This window comes from Oncorhynchus mykiss, chromosome 20 (assembly GCF_013265735.2).
Source record: "Oncorhynchus mykiss isolate Arlee chromosome 20, USDA_OmykA_1.1, whole genome shotgun sequence".
Lineage (NCBI taxonomy): Eukaryota > Metazoa > Chordata > Actinopteri > Salmoniformes > Salmonidae > Oncorhynchus > Oncorhynchus mykiss.
In genome coordinates this window covers 42,201,276-42,216,601 of record NC_048584.1, presented here as the reverse complement: position 1 = coordinate 42,216,601, position 15,326 = coordinate 42,201,276, and the positions used below count along the sequence as shown (strand labels likewise).

Genomic DNA, 15,326 nt, shown 5'->3' with positions numbered 1-15,326 from the left:
CTCGGGGGTTGGGTTTGAAATCAGAACAGACCTCGGGGGTTGGGTTTGACATCAGGACAGACCTCGGGGGTTGGGTTTGAAATCAGGACAGACCTCGGGGGTTGGGTTTGAAATCAGGACAGACCTCGGGGGTTGGGTTTGAAATCAGAACAGACCTCGGGGGGGTTGGGTTTGAAATCGGGACAGACCTCGGGGGGGTTGGGTTTGAAATCAGAACAGACCTCGGGGGTTGGGTTTGAAATCAGAACAGACCTCGGGGGTTGGGTTTGAAATCGGGACAGACCTCGAGGGGGTTGGGTTTGAAATCGGGACAGACCTCGGGGTTGGGTTTGAAATCAGGACAGACCTCGGGGGTTGGGTTTGAAATCAGAACAGACCTCGGGGGTTGGGTTTGAAATCGGGACAGACCTCGGGGGGGTTGGGTTTGAAATCGGGAAGCCTCCAACATTGACTCTGTACCGGTACCCCCTGTATATAGCCTCCACATTGACTCGGTACCGGTACCCCCTGTATATAGCCTCCAACATTGACTCTGTACCGGTACCCCCTGTATATAGCCTCCACATTGACTCTGTACCGGTACCCCCTGTATATAGCCTCCACATTGACTCTGTACCGTAACATCCTGTATATAGCCTGTACATTTGTCAACAGTTACAGGCTCAAGTCTTCTTGAGTATGACGCTACAAGCTTGTCACACCTGTATTTAGGGAGTTTCTCCCATTCTTCTCTGCAGATCCTCTCAAGCGGCCAGGTTAGATGGGGAGCGTTGCTGCACACCTATTTTCAGGTCTCTCCAGAGATGTTCGACTGGGTTCAAGTCCGGGCCACTCAAGGACATTCAGAGACTTGTCCCGAAGCCCACTCCTGCATTGTCTTGGCTGTGTGCTTAGGGTCGTTGTCCTGTTGGAAGGTGAACCTTCGCCCCAGTCTGAGGTCCTGAGCACTCTGGAGCAGGTTTTCATCAAGGATCTCTCTGTCCTTTGCTCCGTTCATCTTTCCTTCAACCCTGTCTAGTCTCTCAGTCCCTGCCGCTGAAAAACATCCCACAGCATGATGCTGCCACCACCATGCTTCATCGTAGGGATGGTACGATGAGCGGTGGCTGGTTTCCTCCAGATGTTTAGCATTCAGGCCAATAACTTCAATCTTGGTTTCATCAGACCAGAGAATCTTGTTTCTCATGGTCTGAGAGTCCTTTAGGTGCCTTTTTAGCAAACTCCAAGCGGGCTGTCATGTGCCTTTTTAACTGAGTTTCCGTCGACCTCATGGCTTGGTTTATGCACTCTCAACTGTGTGACCTTATATAGACAGGGGTCTGCATACTTTTCAGAATGCAACATCATGGATTATGATGAGGTTATAATGCTTGTATGAACCCTTATGTCTTATACCCTAATAAACATTTCATATCAATCATTAACTGCACTGGTCTGCAGAGAAGTGTTCAATGCTTGCCTCACTGAGTCAAGACTATTGAGTGCGAGTGAACAAGAAAGTAAGAGATCACCTTAAACCACCTTAAGGTGACCCTGTAGAATAACCGGACTGTCTGCTACCTCGTGTATAATTCGGCTCATAATCAAAGTGGTGGTACAGTGCATGGGGGCATTTGCCAGACATAGAGGAAGTGATCCAGTCGAGAACGCTGTGAGACCGGTTAGTTAGATCAAGATAAAAGTCTGAGTGCCAGAGAGTCTGCTGTGAGGAGGACAAAGTTCTGTCAAATCCCAAAAGGATCCTTTACCGCCACCAAACAGACCAACTGGGCAGTGTTTTGACCCTCTGAATGTTCCAGTTTTGTAGGCTGAGTGCCAACTCCTTTTTGTCATTGCCATGTTTATTTGTACAGTCCATGGTGTATACTACAACAGAAGGTTCAATGAGTTAGCCAGCTAACTCGAATAAACAACCCCAAATAACTAGTAACCCCACGTGTCGGAGGAAACACCGTGCACCTGGTGACCTTGGTTGGCGTGCACTGTGCCTGGCCCACCACAGGAGTCGCTGGTGCTCGATGAGACGAGGATATCCCTACCTACCGGCCAAACCCTCGCTAACACGGACGACGCTAGGCCAACTGTGCGTCGCCCCACGGACCTCCTGGTCGCGGCCGGTTACGACAGAGCCTGGGCGCGAACCCAGAGTCTCTGGTGGCACAGCTGGCGCTGCAGTACAGCGCCCTTAACCACTGCGCCACCCGGGGAAGCCGACCAAGTCCATTTCAACCAAAATGTGTTTTCTGAACATTTAGGCAAGTTAGCTGGCTAACTCATGGTTAATATTCTCCCCTCTAGGGGACAGGTCAACATTACTGTTACCTGGTGTCTGGTTCCCATGTTGATCCTGTGAAATAGATCTGCTACAGCACTGACCTGACACAGAAAGAATCTTATGTGTCGAAATACAATAACCCTCTCTCATAGAACCTAGCCCTAAAAAAACACATTCAATAAACAGGACATACAATGTTGATACAAGTAAAATTGAATCGAAATGGTCTGCACAGTTATGGAAATGTCATCCGGTAATGAAATGAAGATAAGTCGAACAGTGGCTCATAAAAGATGTGCCCATTTGAATTTATGCTGGACTGTTGTGTGTTCATTTGTGGTAGTTGGATAAAAGGCATGCCAGTGCTGTAATTGAGGGAGCCAGACTGATCCTTATTGAATCATTTCTTACAATGGTAAGGTATTAGTGTTCAATGTGCACCCCAATCAGCAGGTAGCCTGGTGGTTAGAGCAGGTAGCCTGGTGGTTAGAGACAGGTAGCCTAGTGGTTAGAGCAGGTAGCCTGGTGGTTAGAGACAGGTAGCCTAGTGGTTAGAGCAGGTAGCCTAGTGGTTAGAGACAGGTAGCCTAGTGGTTAGAGCAGGTAGCCTGGTGGTTAGAGACAGGTAGCCTGGTGGTTAGAGACAGGTAGCCTGGTGGTTAGAGACAGGTAGCCTGGTGGTTAGAGACAGGTAGCCTAGTGGTTAGAGACAGGTAGCCTAGTGGTTAGAGACAGGTAGCCTAGTGGTTAGAGCAGGTAGCCTAGTGGTTAGAGGCGGGTAGCCTAGTGGTTAGAGCAGGTAGCCTGGTGGTTAGAGACAGGTAGCCTGGTGGTTAGAGCAGGTAGCCTGGTGGTTAGAGGCAGGTAGCCTGGTGGTTAGAGACAGGTAGCCTGGTGGTTAGAGACAGGTAGCCTGGTGGTTAGAGACAGGTAGCCTGGTGGTTAGAGCAGGTAGCCTGGTGGTTAGAGACAGGTAGCCTGGTGGTTAGAGACAGGTAGCCTGGTGGTTAGAGACAGGTAGCCTAGTGGTTAGAGACAGGTAGCCTGGTGGTTAGAGACAGGTAGCCTAGTGGTTAGAGACAGGTAGCCCGGTGGTTAGAGACAGGTAGCCCGGTGGTTAGAGCAGGTAGCCTGGTGGTTAGAGCAGGTAGCCTGGTGGTTAGAGCAGGTAGCCTGGTGGTTAGAGACAGGTAGCCTAGTGGTTAGAGACAGGTAGCCTGGTGGTTAGAGACAGGTAGCCTAGTAGTTAGAGACAGGTAGCCTAGTGGTTAGAGACAGGTAGCCTGGTGGTTAGAGGCAGGTAGCCTGGTGGTTAGAGACAGGTAGCCTAGTGGTTAGAGACAGGTAGCCTGGTGGTTAGAGACAGGTAGCCTAGTAGTTAGAGACAGGTAGCCTAGTGGTTAGAGACAGGTAGCCTGGTGGTTAGAGACAGGTAGCCTAGTGGTTAGAGACAGGTAGCCTAGTGGTTAGAGACAGGTAGCCCAGTGGTTAGAGACAGGTAGCCCAGTGGTTAGAGGCAGGTAGCCTAGTGGTTAGAGGCAGGTAGCCTAGTGGTTAGAGGCAGGTAGCCTAGTGGTTAGAGGCAGGTAGCCTAGTGGTTAGAGGCAGGTAGCCTAGTGGTTAGAGGCAGGTAGCCTAGTGGTTAGAGGCGGGTAGCCTAGTGGTTAGAGGCGGGTAGCCTAGTGGTTAGAGGCAGGTAGCCTAGTGGTTAGAGGCAGGTAGCCTAGTGGTTAGAGGCAGGTAGCCTAGTGGTTAGAGGCAGGTAGCCTAGTGGTTAGAGGCAGGTAGCCTAGTGGTTAGAGCAGGTAGCCTAGTGGTTAGAGGCGGGTAGCCTAGTGGTTAGAGGCGGGTAGCCTAGTGGTTAGAGGCGGGTAGCCTAGTGGTTAGAGACGGGTAGCCTAGTGGTTAGAGACAGGTAGCCTAGTGGTTAGAGACAGGTAGCCTAGTGGTTAGAGACAGGTAGCCTAGTGGTTAGAGACAGGTAGCCTAGTGGTTAGAGACAGGTAGCCTGGTGGTTAGAGACAGGTAGCCTGGTGGTTAGAGACAGGTGCCTAGTGGTTAGAGACAGGTAGCCTAGTGGTTAGAGACAGGTAGCCTAGTGGTTAGAGACAGGTAGCCTAGTGGTTAGAGACAGGTAGCCTAGTGGTTAGAGACAGGTAGCCTAGTGGTTAGAGACAGGTAGCCTAGTGGTTAGAGACAGGTAGCCTAGTGGTTAGAGACAGGTAGCCTAGTGGTTAGAGACAGGTAGCCTAGTGGTTAGAGACAGGTAGCCTAGTGGTTAGAGACAGGTAGCCTAGTGGTTAGAGACAGGTAGCCTAGTGGTTAGAGACAGGTAGCCTGGTGGTTAGAGACAGGTAGCCTGGTGGTTAGAGACAGGTAGCCTAGTGGTTAGAGACAGGTAGCCTAGTGGTTAGAGACAGGTAGCCTAGTGGTTAGAGACAGGTAGCCTAGTGGTTAGAGACAGGTAGCCTAGTGGTTAGAGACAGGTAGCCTAGTGGTTAGAGACAGGTAGCCTGGTGGTTAGAGACAGGTAGCCTGGTGGTTAGAGACAGGTAGCCTAGTGGTTAGAGACAGGTAGCCTAGTGGTTAGAGACAGGTAGCCTAGTGGTTAGAGTGTTGGGCCAGTAACCGAAAGGTTGCTGGATCAAATCCCTGAGCTGACAAGGTAAAAATCTGTCGTTTTGCCCCTGAACACGGCATTTAACCCACTGTTCCTAGTCCGTCATTGTAAATAAGAATTTGTTCTTAACTGGCTTGCCAAGTTAAATAAAAACTCAAATAAAAAATTATGAGTGGTTAGCCATGGAAGTAGTACACAGTGGATACAAGGCCTATATTTACAACAACAACAACCAAATGTAAGCATTACTGAAGCTTTCAGACAAATATGAAGAGATATACTGAACAACTACCTCAGAGAGATTACAGAAGACAAAGTGGTTAGTGAGGAAAGCAAAGTCAGTAGGCTAGTGCCCCCTTATGGAAATGGGACTCGTTTCAGACCTCCTCGTCTATCTGATGTCAGCCCGCCTACAAAATATCAGCGTCTATGTTCCGGGAACGCAGACGCTAACTGTACCACTGTGTTCCCGTGGGAACACAGAACTCTTGACTCTTGACAGAGCTATTCTATTGGCCGTTGCCTCTGATGTCAAAAGATTATGTCAATAGATACACCTTTCACTATCCTAAAGTAAAAATATGACGAGAACTAAAACCAACTGAGCTCCAGCGGTTCACATTAGCTCGGTTGGTATAGCAACGCCAAGATAGTGGGGTTTGATCCCTGGACCAACGGTATATAAAACATATGCGCAATGTCAATCGATTGGGATAAAAGTGTCTTCTAAATGGCATTTATTTTATATATATATATATATATATATATATGAACTATTCTACAAAAATGTGCCTCCTTTGTGAACAAAGAGGACGGAGGGTAAACTCACACCTTTCTGCAGAAGTTAATGTCAGGGGAATATCCACTATGTTATATGACAATATGACTACATGAAACATAGTAAGTAGTACCTGTAGAAGTTGATGTCAGGGTAGTTGAAGTATTCTGACTTCCTGTTGTTGCGTCGGGGGAAGGTACAGAAGAAGGCATTGGCCAATAGAGAAGCCACCTGCATCTGAGACAGGGTGATGGAGTGGTTCATTCCTTCCTTCAGCAGAGGGATGGGCTGGAGAAAAGACAAACGATTTCTTGACTTGCATTTTGAGTCATTTAACAGACGCTCTTGTCCAGAGAGTCTTACAGTTGCTTGATTTCTTAGTGGAGTAAATGTGGAGTAAAATAGGAGTAATGGCATAAAACAGGAGTAGTGGAGTAAATGTGGAGTAAATAGGAGTAGTGGAGTAAAATAGGAGTAGTGGAGTAAATGTGGAGTAAATAGGAGTAGTGGAGTAAAATAGTAGTGGAGTAAAATAGGAGTAGTGGAGTAAAATAGTAGTGGAGTAAAATAGGAGTAGTGGAGTAAATGTGGAGTAAATAGGAGTAGTGGAGTAAAATAGGAGTAGTGGAGTAAAATAGGAGTAGTGGAGTAAATGTGGAATAAATAGGAGTAGTGGAGTAAAATAGGAGTAGTGGAGTAAATGTGGAGTAAATAGGAGTAGTGGAGTAAAATAGGAGTAGTGGAGTAAAATAGGAGTAGTGGAGTAAATGTGGAATAAATAGGAGTAGTGGAGTAAAATAGGAGTAGTGGAGTAAAATAGGAGTAGTGGAGTAAATGTGGAGTAAATAGGAGTAGTGGAGTAAAATAGGAGTAGTGGAGTAAAATAGGAGTAGTGGAGTAAAATAGTAGTGGAGTAAAATAGGAGTAGTGGAGTAAAATAGGAGTAGTGGAGTAAATGTGGAGTAAATAGGAGTAGTGGAGTAAAATAGGAGTAGTGGAGTAAAATAGGAGTAGTGGAGTAAATGTGGAATAAATAGGAGTAGTGGAGTAAAATAGGAGTAGTGGAGTAAAATAGGAGTAGTGGAGTAAAATAGAAGTAGTGGAGTAAAATAGGAGTAGTGGAGTAAATGTGGAGTAAAATAGGAGTAGTGGAGTAAAATAGGAGTAGTGGAGTAAAATAGGAGTAGTGGAGTAAATATGGTGTATATGTAGAGTAAAATAGGAGTAGTGGAGTAAAATAGGAGTAGTGGAGTAAATATGGTGTATATGTAGAGTAAAATAGGAGTAGTGGAGTAAAATAGGAGTAGTGAAGTAAATATGGTGTATATGTAGAGTAGAATAGGAGTAGTGGAGTAAAATAGGAGTAGTGGAGTAAATATGGTGTATATGTAGAGTAAAATAGGAGTAGTGAAGTAAATATGGTGTATATGTAGAGTAAAATAGGAGTAGTGGAGTAAAATAGGAGTAGTGGAGTAAATATGGTGTATATGTAGAGTAAAATAGGAGTAGTGGAGTAAAATAGGAGTAGGAGTAAATATGGTGTATATGTAGAGTAAAATAGGAGTAGTGGAGTAAAATAGGAGTAGTGGAGTAAATATGGTGTATATGTAGAGTAAAATAGGAGTAGTGGAGTAAAATAGGAGTAGTGGAGTAAATATGGTGTATATGTAGAGTAAAATAGGAGTAGCAGAGTAAAATAGGAGTAGTGGTGTAAATATGGTGTATATGTGGAGTAAAATAGGAGTAGTGGAGTAAAATAGCAGTAGTGGAGTAAACGGCCAAAGCGGTGATTGAAGGAGGTCAACATAATGATGTTGGCCATTTAAAGCCCTAGTCTGTGAATCCAAAAACACCAGGGTTCCTGCCTGTTCCTTAAAACATGGTGATTGATTGGTTAATTCATTCCTTAAGGAGCAAGATAGACTTGGGAAAAGACAAAGGTGCGTATGAAATGGCATCCTATGGCTCTGGTCAACAGTAGTGTACTATATAGGGCTCTGGTCAACAGTAGTGCACTATATAGGGCTCTGGTCAACAGTAGTGCACTATATAGGGCTCTGGTCAACAGTAGTGTACTATATAGGGCTCTGGTCAACAGTAGTGTACTATATAGGGCTCTGGTCAACACTAGTGCACTATATAGGGCTCTGGTCAACAGTAGTGTACTATATAGGGCTCTGGTCAACAGTAGTGTACTATATAGGGCTCTGGTCAACAGTAGTGTACTATATAGGGCTCTGGTCAACAGTAGTGCACTATATAGGGCTCTGGTCAACAGTAGTGTACTATATAGGGCTCTGGTCAACAGTAGTGCACTATATAGGGCTCTGGTCAACAGTAGTGTACTATATAGGGCTCTGGTCAACACTAGTGCACTATATATGGCTCGGATCAACAGTAGTGTACTATATAGGGCTCTGGTCAACAGTAGTGCATTATATAAGGCTCTGGTCAACAGTAGTGCACTATATAGTAGTGCACTAAAATGTGTACTGTTTGGGAGTACTGGAGGAGTGGAGTTGGGAAACACTGATATTTCAAATAGGGAGCCATTTTTGGAAGCAGACAAATAGGGTGCCATTTTGGAAGTAGACAAATAGGGTGCCATTTTGGAAGAAAACACATAGGGTGCCATTTTGGAAGCAGACAAAGCATTGATTAAGGGAGGTTAAAATAACGAGTTTGGTCATTTAAAACAAAGCAGCTGAATGATATTAAGTAAATTAACAAAATGTAACATGTAAGTGAAAAGGAGCACAGTGGAAAGAGACGAATGTTGAATAGACGACACACACACTAGACCAGATATGTCCTAAATCGGCACAAAACCTGCTACAAAGGCACCGTGACGACAGAGAACAAACTTTTTTTCACAAAATGGTGGTTAAGGAAAATTGAAGAAGGTAGTTTTTTGGTCCCTTGTTCAAATCAAAAGAATTACAAGTGACTCTTTGCACACCGTCATGACTGCTGACACATTCAATACATAAATCAGAGAGCTAGATCGGCACTAGTTCCCAATTTGGTGTTAGTCAGAGAGAGGAGGAATGTAATGGGGACTGAGCCCATTCGGCTTGGGCCTTCCCATTAATCTCTGGTCCAGGCTCCAGCTCCAGCAGCACCTCACAGAAAACCAATAGATTTCAAGAGGCTCAATCTCATCTCAGACTAGCTGACTCTTTATGGCCAAGTTAGCTCTAATCCGGGGGGCTCGGGAATCTGTTTGTGCTGTGGAATCTAGTTGTCTTTCTATTTTTTGGGGGGAGGTTCACTGATGCTCATGTCAGGGAATGGTCTTTAACATTTCAACATGTAGCCTAAGGCTTGTGATGTATACTGAGGTACTGAGGTATTTGTGGGAAAAGCCACACGCTGGTTTTTCCCAACATCGTCAATACCGTTGAAACTATTCATCGAAAGTTTTTATTTTTTGCATTTTTTTTTAATCAAATACATTTGAATATTTGTAGCAACTTAAAGTAAATCCCTGCAGTCAAACTTGTGCAATACCGTTAGGAGATAAAAGCAGACTGCATTGTTCATTACACCTGTCACATTATTGTTCATTATGAAGCCCACTGGCAAATCCCCAGTCACACGTCACATGGTGTTTGTTTACACACAACGACGAGAGACCAGAGCCTTGTGGTACAGCATGCCACAGGTGATCTAGTTACAGTACAGAATTCACAACTAAACGTCTGCCAGCTAGATATCTGCTAACTATTAATTACCTTGTCTTAACATGTGATTCATGCTCTACAGTTATGTTAGGGTTGTGGCGGTCACGAAATTGTGATAGGCTAATATTGTCACCCATCAGACCAATCCTGATTTAATCTTGTCTTTACACACACACACACACACACACACACACACAATATAGCGTAGACAGTTGAAGTCTGAAGTTTACATCTACCTTAGCCAAATACGTTTAAACTCAGTTTTTCACAATTCCTGACATTTAATCTTAGTAAAAATTCCTTGTCTTAGGTCAGTTAGGATCACCACTTTATTTTAAGAATGTGAAATGTCAGAATAATAGTAGAGAGAATTATTTATTTCAGCATTTATTTCTTTCATTATTTTTCTTTCATTACAATCCCAGTGGGTCAGAAGTTTACATACAGTCAATTAGTATTTGGTAGCATTGCCTTTAAATTGTTTAACCTGGGTCAAATGTTTCGGGTAGCCTTCCACAAGCTTCCCACAATAAGTTGGGTGAATTTTGGCCCATTCCTCCTGATAGAGCTGGTGTAACTGAGTCAGGTTTGTAGGCCTCCTTGCTCACACACGGTTTTTCAGTTCTGCCCACAAATTATCTATAGAATTGAGGTCAGGGCTTTGTGATGGCCACTCCAATACCTTGACTTTGTTGTCCTTAAGTCATTTTGCAAGTGTGCTTGGGGTCATTGTCCATTTGGAAGACCAATTTGCGACCAAGCTTTAACTTCCTGACTGATGTCTTGAGATGTTGCTTCAATATATCCACATAATTTTCTTGCCTCATGATGCCATCTATTTTGTGAAGTGCACCAGTCCCTCCTGCAGCAAAGCACCCCCACAACATGATGCTGCCACCCCCGTGCTTCAAGGTTGGTATGGTGTTCTTCAGCTTGCAAGCCTCCCCCTTTTTCCTCCAAACATAACGATGGTCAATATGGCCAAACTGGTCTGATGAAACAAAAAATAGAACTGAGGACATTTCTCCAAAAAGTACATTCTTTGTCCCCAGGTGCAGTTGCAAACCGTAGTCTGGCTTTTTTAAGGTCGTTTTGGAGCAGTGGCTTCTTCCTTGCTGATCGGCCTTTCAGGTTATGCCGATATAGGACTCGTTTTACTGTGGATATAGATACTTTTGTACCTGTTTCCTCCAGCATCTTCACAATGTTCTTTGCTGTTGTTCTGGGATTGATTTGCACTTTTAGAACCAAAGTACGTTTATCTCTAGGAGACAGAATGCGTCTCCTTCGTGAGCGGTATGACGGCTGTGTGGTCCCATGGTGTTTATACTTGCGTACTATTGTTTGTACAGATGAACGTGGTACCTTCAGCCGTTTGAAAATTGCTCCCAAGGATGAACCAGACTTTTATGAGGTCTTGGTGGAGTTCTTTTGATTTTCCCATGATGTCAAGCAAAGAGGCACTGAGTTTGAAGGTAGGCCTTGAAATTCATCCACAGGTACACCTCCAATTGACTCAGATGATGTCAATTAGCCTATCAGAAGCTTCTAAAGCCATGACATAATTTTCTGGAATTTTCCAAGCTGTTTAAAAGGCACAGTCAACTTAGTGCATGTAAACTTCTGACCCACTGGAATTGTGATACAGTGAATTTATAAGTGAAATAATCTGTTTGTAAACAATTGTTGTAAAAATGACTTGTGTCATGCACAAAGTAGATGTCCTAACTGACTTGCCAAAACTATAGTTTGTTAACAAGACATTTGTGGAGGTGTTGAAAAACCAGTTAATGACTCCAACATAAGTGAATGGAAACTTCCGACTTCAACTGTATGTGTATGTGATTTTCTGGATTTTTGTTTTAGATTCCGTCTCTCACAGTTGAAGTGTACCTATGATAAAAAATTACAGACCTCTACATGCTTTGTAAGTAGGAAAACCTGCAAAATCGGCAGTGTATCAAATACTTGTTCTCCCCACTGTATGTATGTATGTATGTATGTATGTATGTATGTATGTATGTATGTATGTATGTATGTATGTATATGTATATATATATATATATATATATATATATATATACATACATACATACATACAGTGGGGAGAACAAGTATTTGATACACTGTATATATATATATATATATATATATATATATATATATATATATATATATATATATATATATATATATATATATATATATATACACTATATATATATATACACACACACACACATTTTAATTATGCATTTAAAAGCATTTGGGTGCAAATTCCCAGAGCTCAATCTTGGACTTCCCACTAGGGAGCAATGTGATTATTGACTGATTGGCTGACAGGTTCCGGACGGCCTGCTAATGAAAATGTTCCGGCTAGAGATCTGCATTGTCCATCCAGGGCAGTATCCCAAATAGCACCCTAATCCCTATATAGTGCACTACTTTTCACTTATGCCCTTGTCAAAAGTAGTTCACTATTTAGAGAGAAGCATGTTAACCCCACAAACACCCTGTGAGTATGTTAACCCTGGTGTTACCTTTGCAATCAGCTTAGATACTGTGTCACGTTTTGAGCTTCTGTGTCGTATAACACTTACAGCGTGTGAATGATTCAGAGGGAACACAGGGACAGAGACACAGACAGACTGTATATGTAGTTACCTTGTTGCACAGCTCAGACACACTCAGTGCTAATTGGACCATTTCAGGCAGCAGAGACCTAAACAGATGATGAACGACGTCAGGCTCCAGATCCTTGGAGAGGAAGAGAAGAAGAGGTTTGTTTATGTTTTAGTTGTTTATGCTTGTTTAAAAAAAAAACAATTAGCCTATTGGGTTTTAAATCATGCATGAATAAACAATAACAAAACCACACATCCATGCAATCTCCATAGACAAACATTGGCAGTAGAATGGCTTGACTGAAGAGCTCAGTGACTTTCAATGTTGCACAGGTAATTTTGTCAAATTTCTGCCCTGCTAGAGATGCCCCCGGTCAACTGTAAGTGCTGTTAGTGTGAAGTGGAAACGTCTAGGAGCAACAATGACTCAGCCAATAAGTGGTAGGACTCACAAGCTCACAGAACGGGACCGGCGAGTGCAGAAGCGCGTCAGAATCATGTCTTCGGTCACTACCGAGTTCCAAACTGCCTCTGGAAGCAACGTAATCAGCACATGAACCGTTCATCGGGAGCTTCATGTAATAGGTTTCCATGGCCCGAGCAGCAGCACACAAGCCTAAGATCACCATTATGTGCAAAAGCCAAGCTTCGTCTGGAATGGTGTCAAGTTTGCCGCAATTGGACTGTAGAGCACTGGAAACGCATTCTCTGGAGTGACGAATCACACTTCACCATCTGGCAGTCCGACGATTACTCTGGGTTTGGCGGATGCCAGGAGAACATTACCTGTCCCAATGCATAGTGCCAACTGTAAAGTTTGGTGGAAGAGGACTAATGGTCTGGGGCTGTTTTTCATTGGTTCGGGCTAGGCCCCTTTGTTCCAGTGAAGGGATATCTTAACGCTACAGCATACTATGACATTCTAGACAATTCTGTGCTTACAACTTTATGGCACTAATTCGGGGAAGGCCCTCTCCAGTTTCATCATGACAATGCCCCTGTGCACAACGTGAGGTCCATACAGGAATATTTTTCGAGATCAGTGTGGAAAGCGAAAGGGGGATACCTTGTCAGTTGCATAACTGAATACATTCAACTGAATTGCATCTTCCGTATTTAACTCAACCTCTCTGATTCAGAGGTGCGGGGGGGGGGGGGCTGCCTTAACCGCTATGGAATAACTTGACTGGCCTGCACAGAGCCCTGACCTCAACCCCATCGAACACCTTTGGGATGAATTGGAACGCCGACTGCGAGCCAGGCCTAATCGCCCCGACCTCACTAGTGCTCGTGGCTGAATGGAAGAAAGTCCCTGCAGCAATGTTCCAACATCTAGTGGAAAGCCTTCCCAGAAGAGTGGGGGCTGTTATAGAAGCAACATTCCAACATCTAGTGGAAAGCCTTTCCCAGAAGAGTGGAGGCTGTTATAGCAGCAAAAAGGGGAGGGGGGGACCAACTCCATATTTAATGCCAGTGACTTGGGAATGAGATGTTCGGTGTCCACATACTTTTGTAAATAGAGGTCAGTCTCATCGCTCTGTGGCAGCTCCATTGACACCATCTTCATTTTTAAGTTGCATGCTCCAATGCTCTACCAACTGAGCTACAAAAGGACCCCCCCATGTGGGTAATGGGTAAGTGCACACGTTAGGGGGGAAAAAAAGCATAGAGTATTTGAGATGCATAGCCTGCAAGAGGGGGGAGGCTCAAACCTTCCAAGAGGCCAAACATTGACATCTATCTGGCCCAAAAAAACAGTCTAATGTGCTATACAGCTGTAATGTATTGTACCCTGCCGTCCTCCACCAGGCCAAAATAAAGACAGCTAAAGTCATATTTTTAGACATTAATACAATTCATTAAATTAAAAAAAAGTAATTCAAATCAATCAAGTTTCATATTCAAACCATCAATATTGAACATTTACAGAGAAAAAATAGAGAATTATATATTTCTAAATTCAATTTAAATATTTTGAAAATCAGGTTAACATCCTGGTTTGACTATTTTATCAATTTAGTGTGAATTATTTTTTTCTGAAATTAAATCATCAACATGATCACGACACTGTGCAAGGTTCTCTTTTTTTACTTTAACCGTGTTCACTACGTTTCCGTTGCGACAAATTTAGTGGGGTTGTAATGAATTAAGGAAAATATGTCAAATATGCAATAGAAAGTGTGTGAGTAGTATATATATATATATATATATATGTCTACCTGGAACACACGCTGAAAGTCTGGGGGGAAAATAGGATACAAATACGAATGGTAAAAATGGATACAAATTACACCCCCTTCTGTAGAATGACCCATATAGGCCTAAACACCCCCTTCTGTAGAATGACCCATATAGGCCTAAACACCCCCTTCTGTAGAATGACCCATATAGGCCTAAACACCCCCTTCTGTAGAATGACCCATATAGGCCTAAACACCCCCTTCTGTAGAATGACCCATATAGGCCTAAACACCCCCTTCTGTAGAATGACCCATATAGGCCTAAACACCCCCTTCTGTAGAATGACCCATATAGGCCTAAGTGCTGTTACTCCATCATTGAAGATATGTACAACTATGTATTTATTTACAGCCGTATCGGCTGACAGATGTCAGTGTGATCAATCACTGAGCAATTTCATCAAGGTTTTAGGGAGGGAGCATTGGGGGGGGGGGGGGGGGGGGGGCTGATTAAACGTGGCTTCTTCCTCGAACAGATGATCATGAACCGTGAGTGAGTGTGTGTGTGTGTGTCTGCCTGCGCGTCTATCAGTGCGTGTGTGTGTCTGCCTGCCTGCCTGCCTGCGCGTCTATCAGTGCGTGTGTGTGTCTGCCTGCCTGCGCGTCTATCAGTGCGTGTGTGTGTCTGCCTGCGCGTCTATCAGTGTGTGTGTGTGTGCGTCTGCCTGCCTGCCTGCGCGTCTATCAGTGCGTGTGTGCGTCTCATGTGTGAAGGATAGGAAGTGTGTTCACTTCCTGGACAGAGTAGAGACAGGGAGACTTGACTGCCGATTTAGCATTGGGCCACAGGAGAGGCATTTATATTGTAGGAAACAGGGCCTGACTAAACACTGTCATAAGTAATAACCTGGGTGAAATCATAACGGATCCCTCTGGGTATAATGAATGAAGCAGGGCCTGATGGGTAGGGATGGAAGAGATGGGATTTAGCTGAGCTAGCATTGCCCCGGGTTACCTCTAAATCACAGGGAGACAGACGATCAAATCAACTGAACTAACACTGGCTGTTTTGACTTGAAACAGGTCTATACATCACATCAAACGGAAAGTCATCAAGTTAGAGGAGAGGGGGATGCCAGAGACCGGAGAGGGGGCTGCCGAGGAGA

At 44.1% G+C, this 15,326-nt stretch overlaps 1 protein-coding gene across 2 annotated transcripts in view; it reads right to left on the bottom strand.

Moving 5' to 3' along the window:
- The window catches only part of parga (poly (ADP-ribose) glycohydrolase a), a 108,809-nt gene that overhangs the window by 66,187 nt on the left and 27,296 nt on the right, over window positions 1–15,326 (bottom strand). For both annotated transcript variants that reach the window (XM_036956361.1, XM_036956360.1), the window contains 2 exons: window positions 12,021–12,113; window positions 5,807–5,961 (listed from right to left, as the gene is read on the bottom strand). In XM_036956361.1, the coding sequence (XP_036812256.1) occupies window positions 5,807–5,961; window positions 12,021–12,113 (248 nt within the window). The remainder of the gene's footprint in view (window positions 1–5,806; window positions 5,962–12,020; window positions 12,114–15,326) is intronic.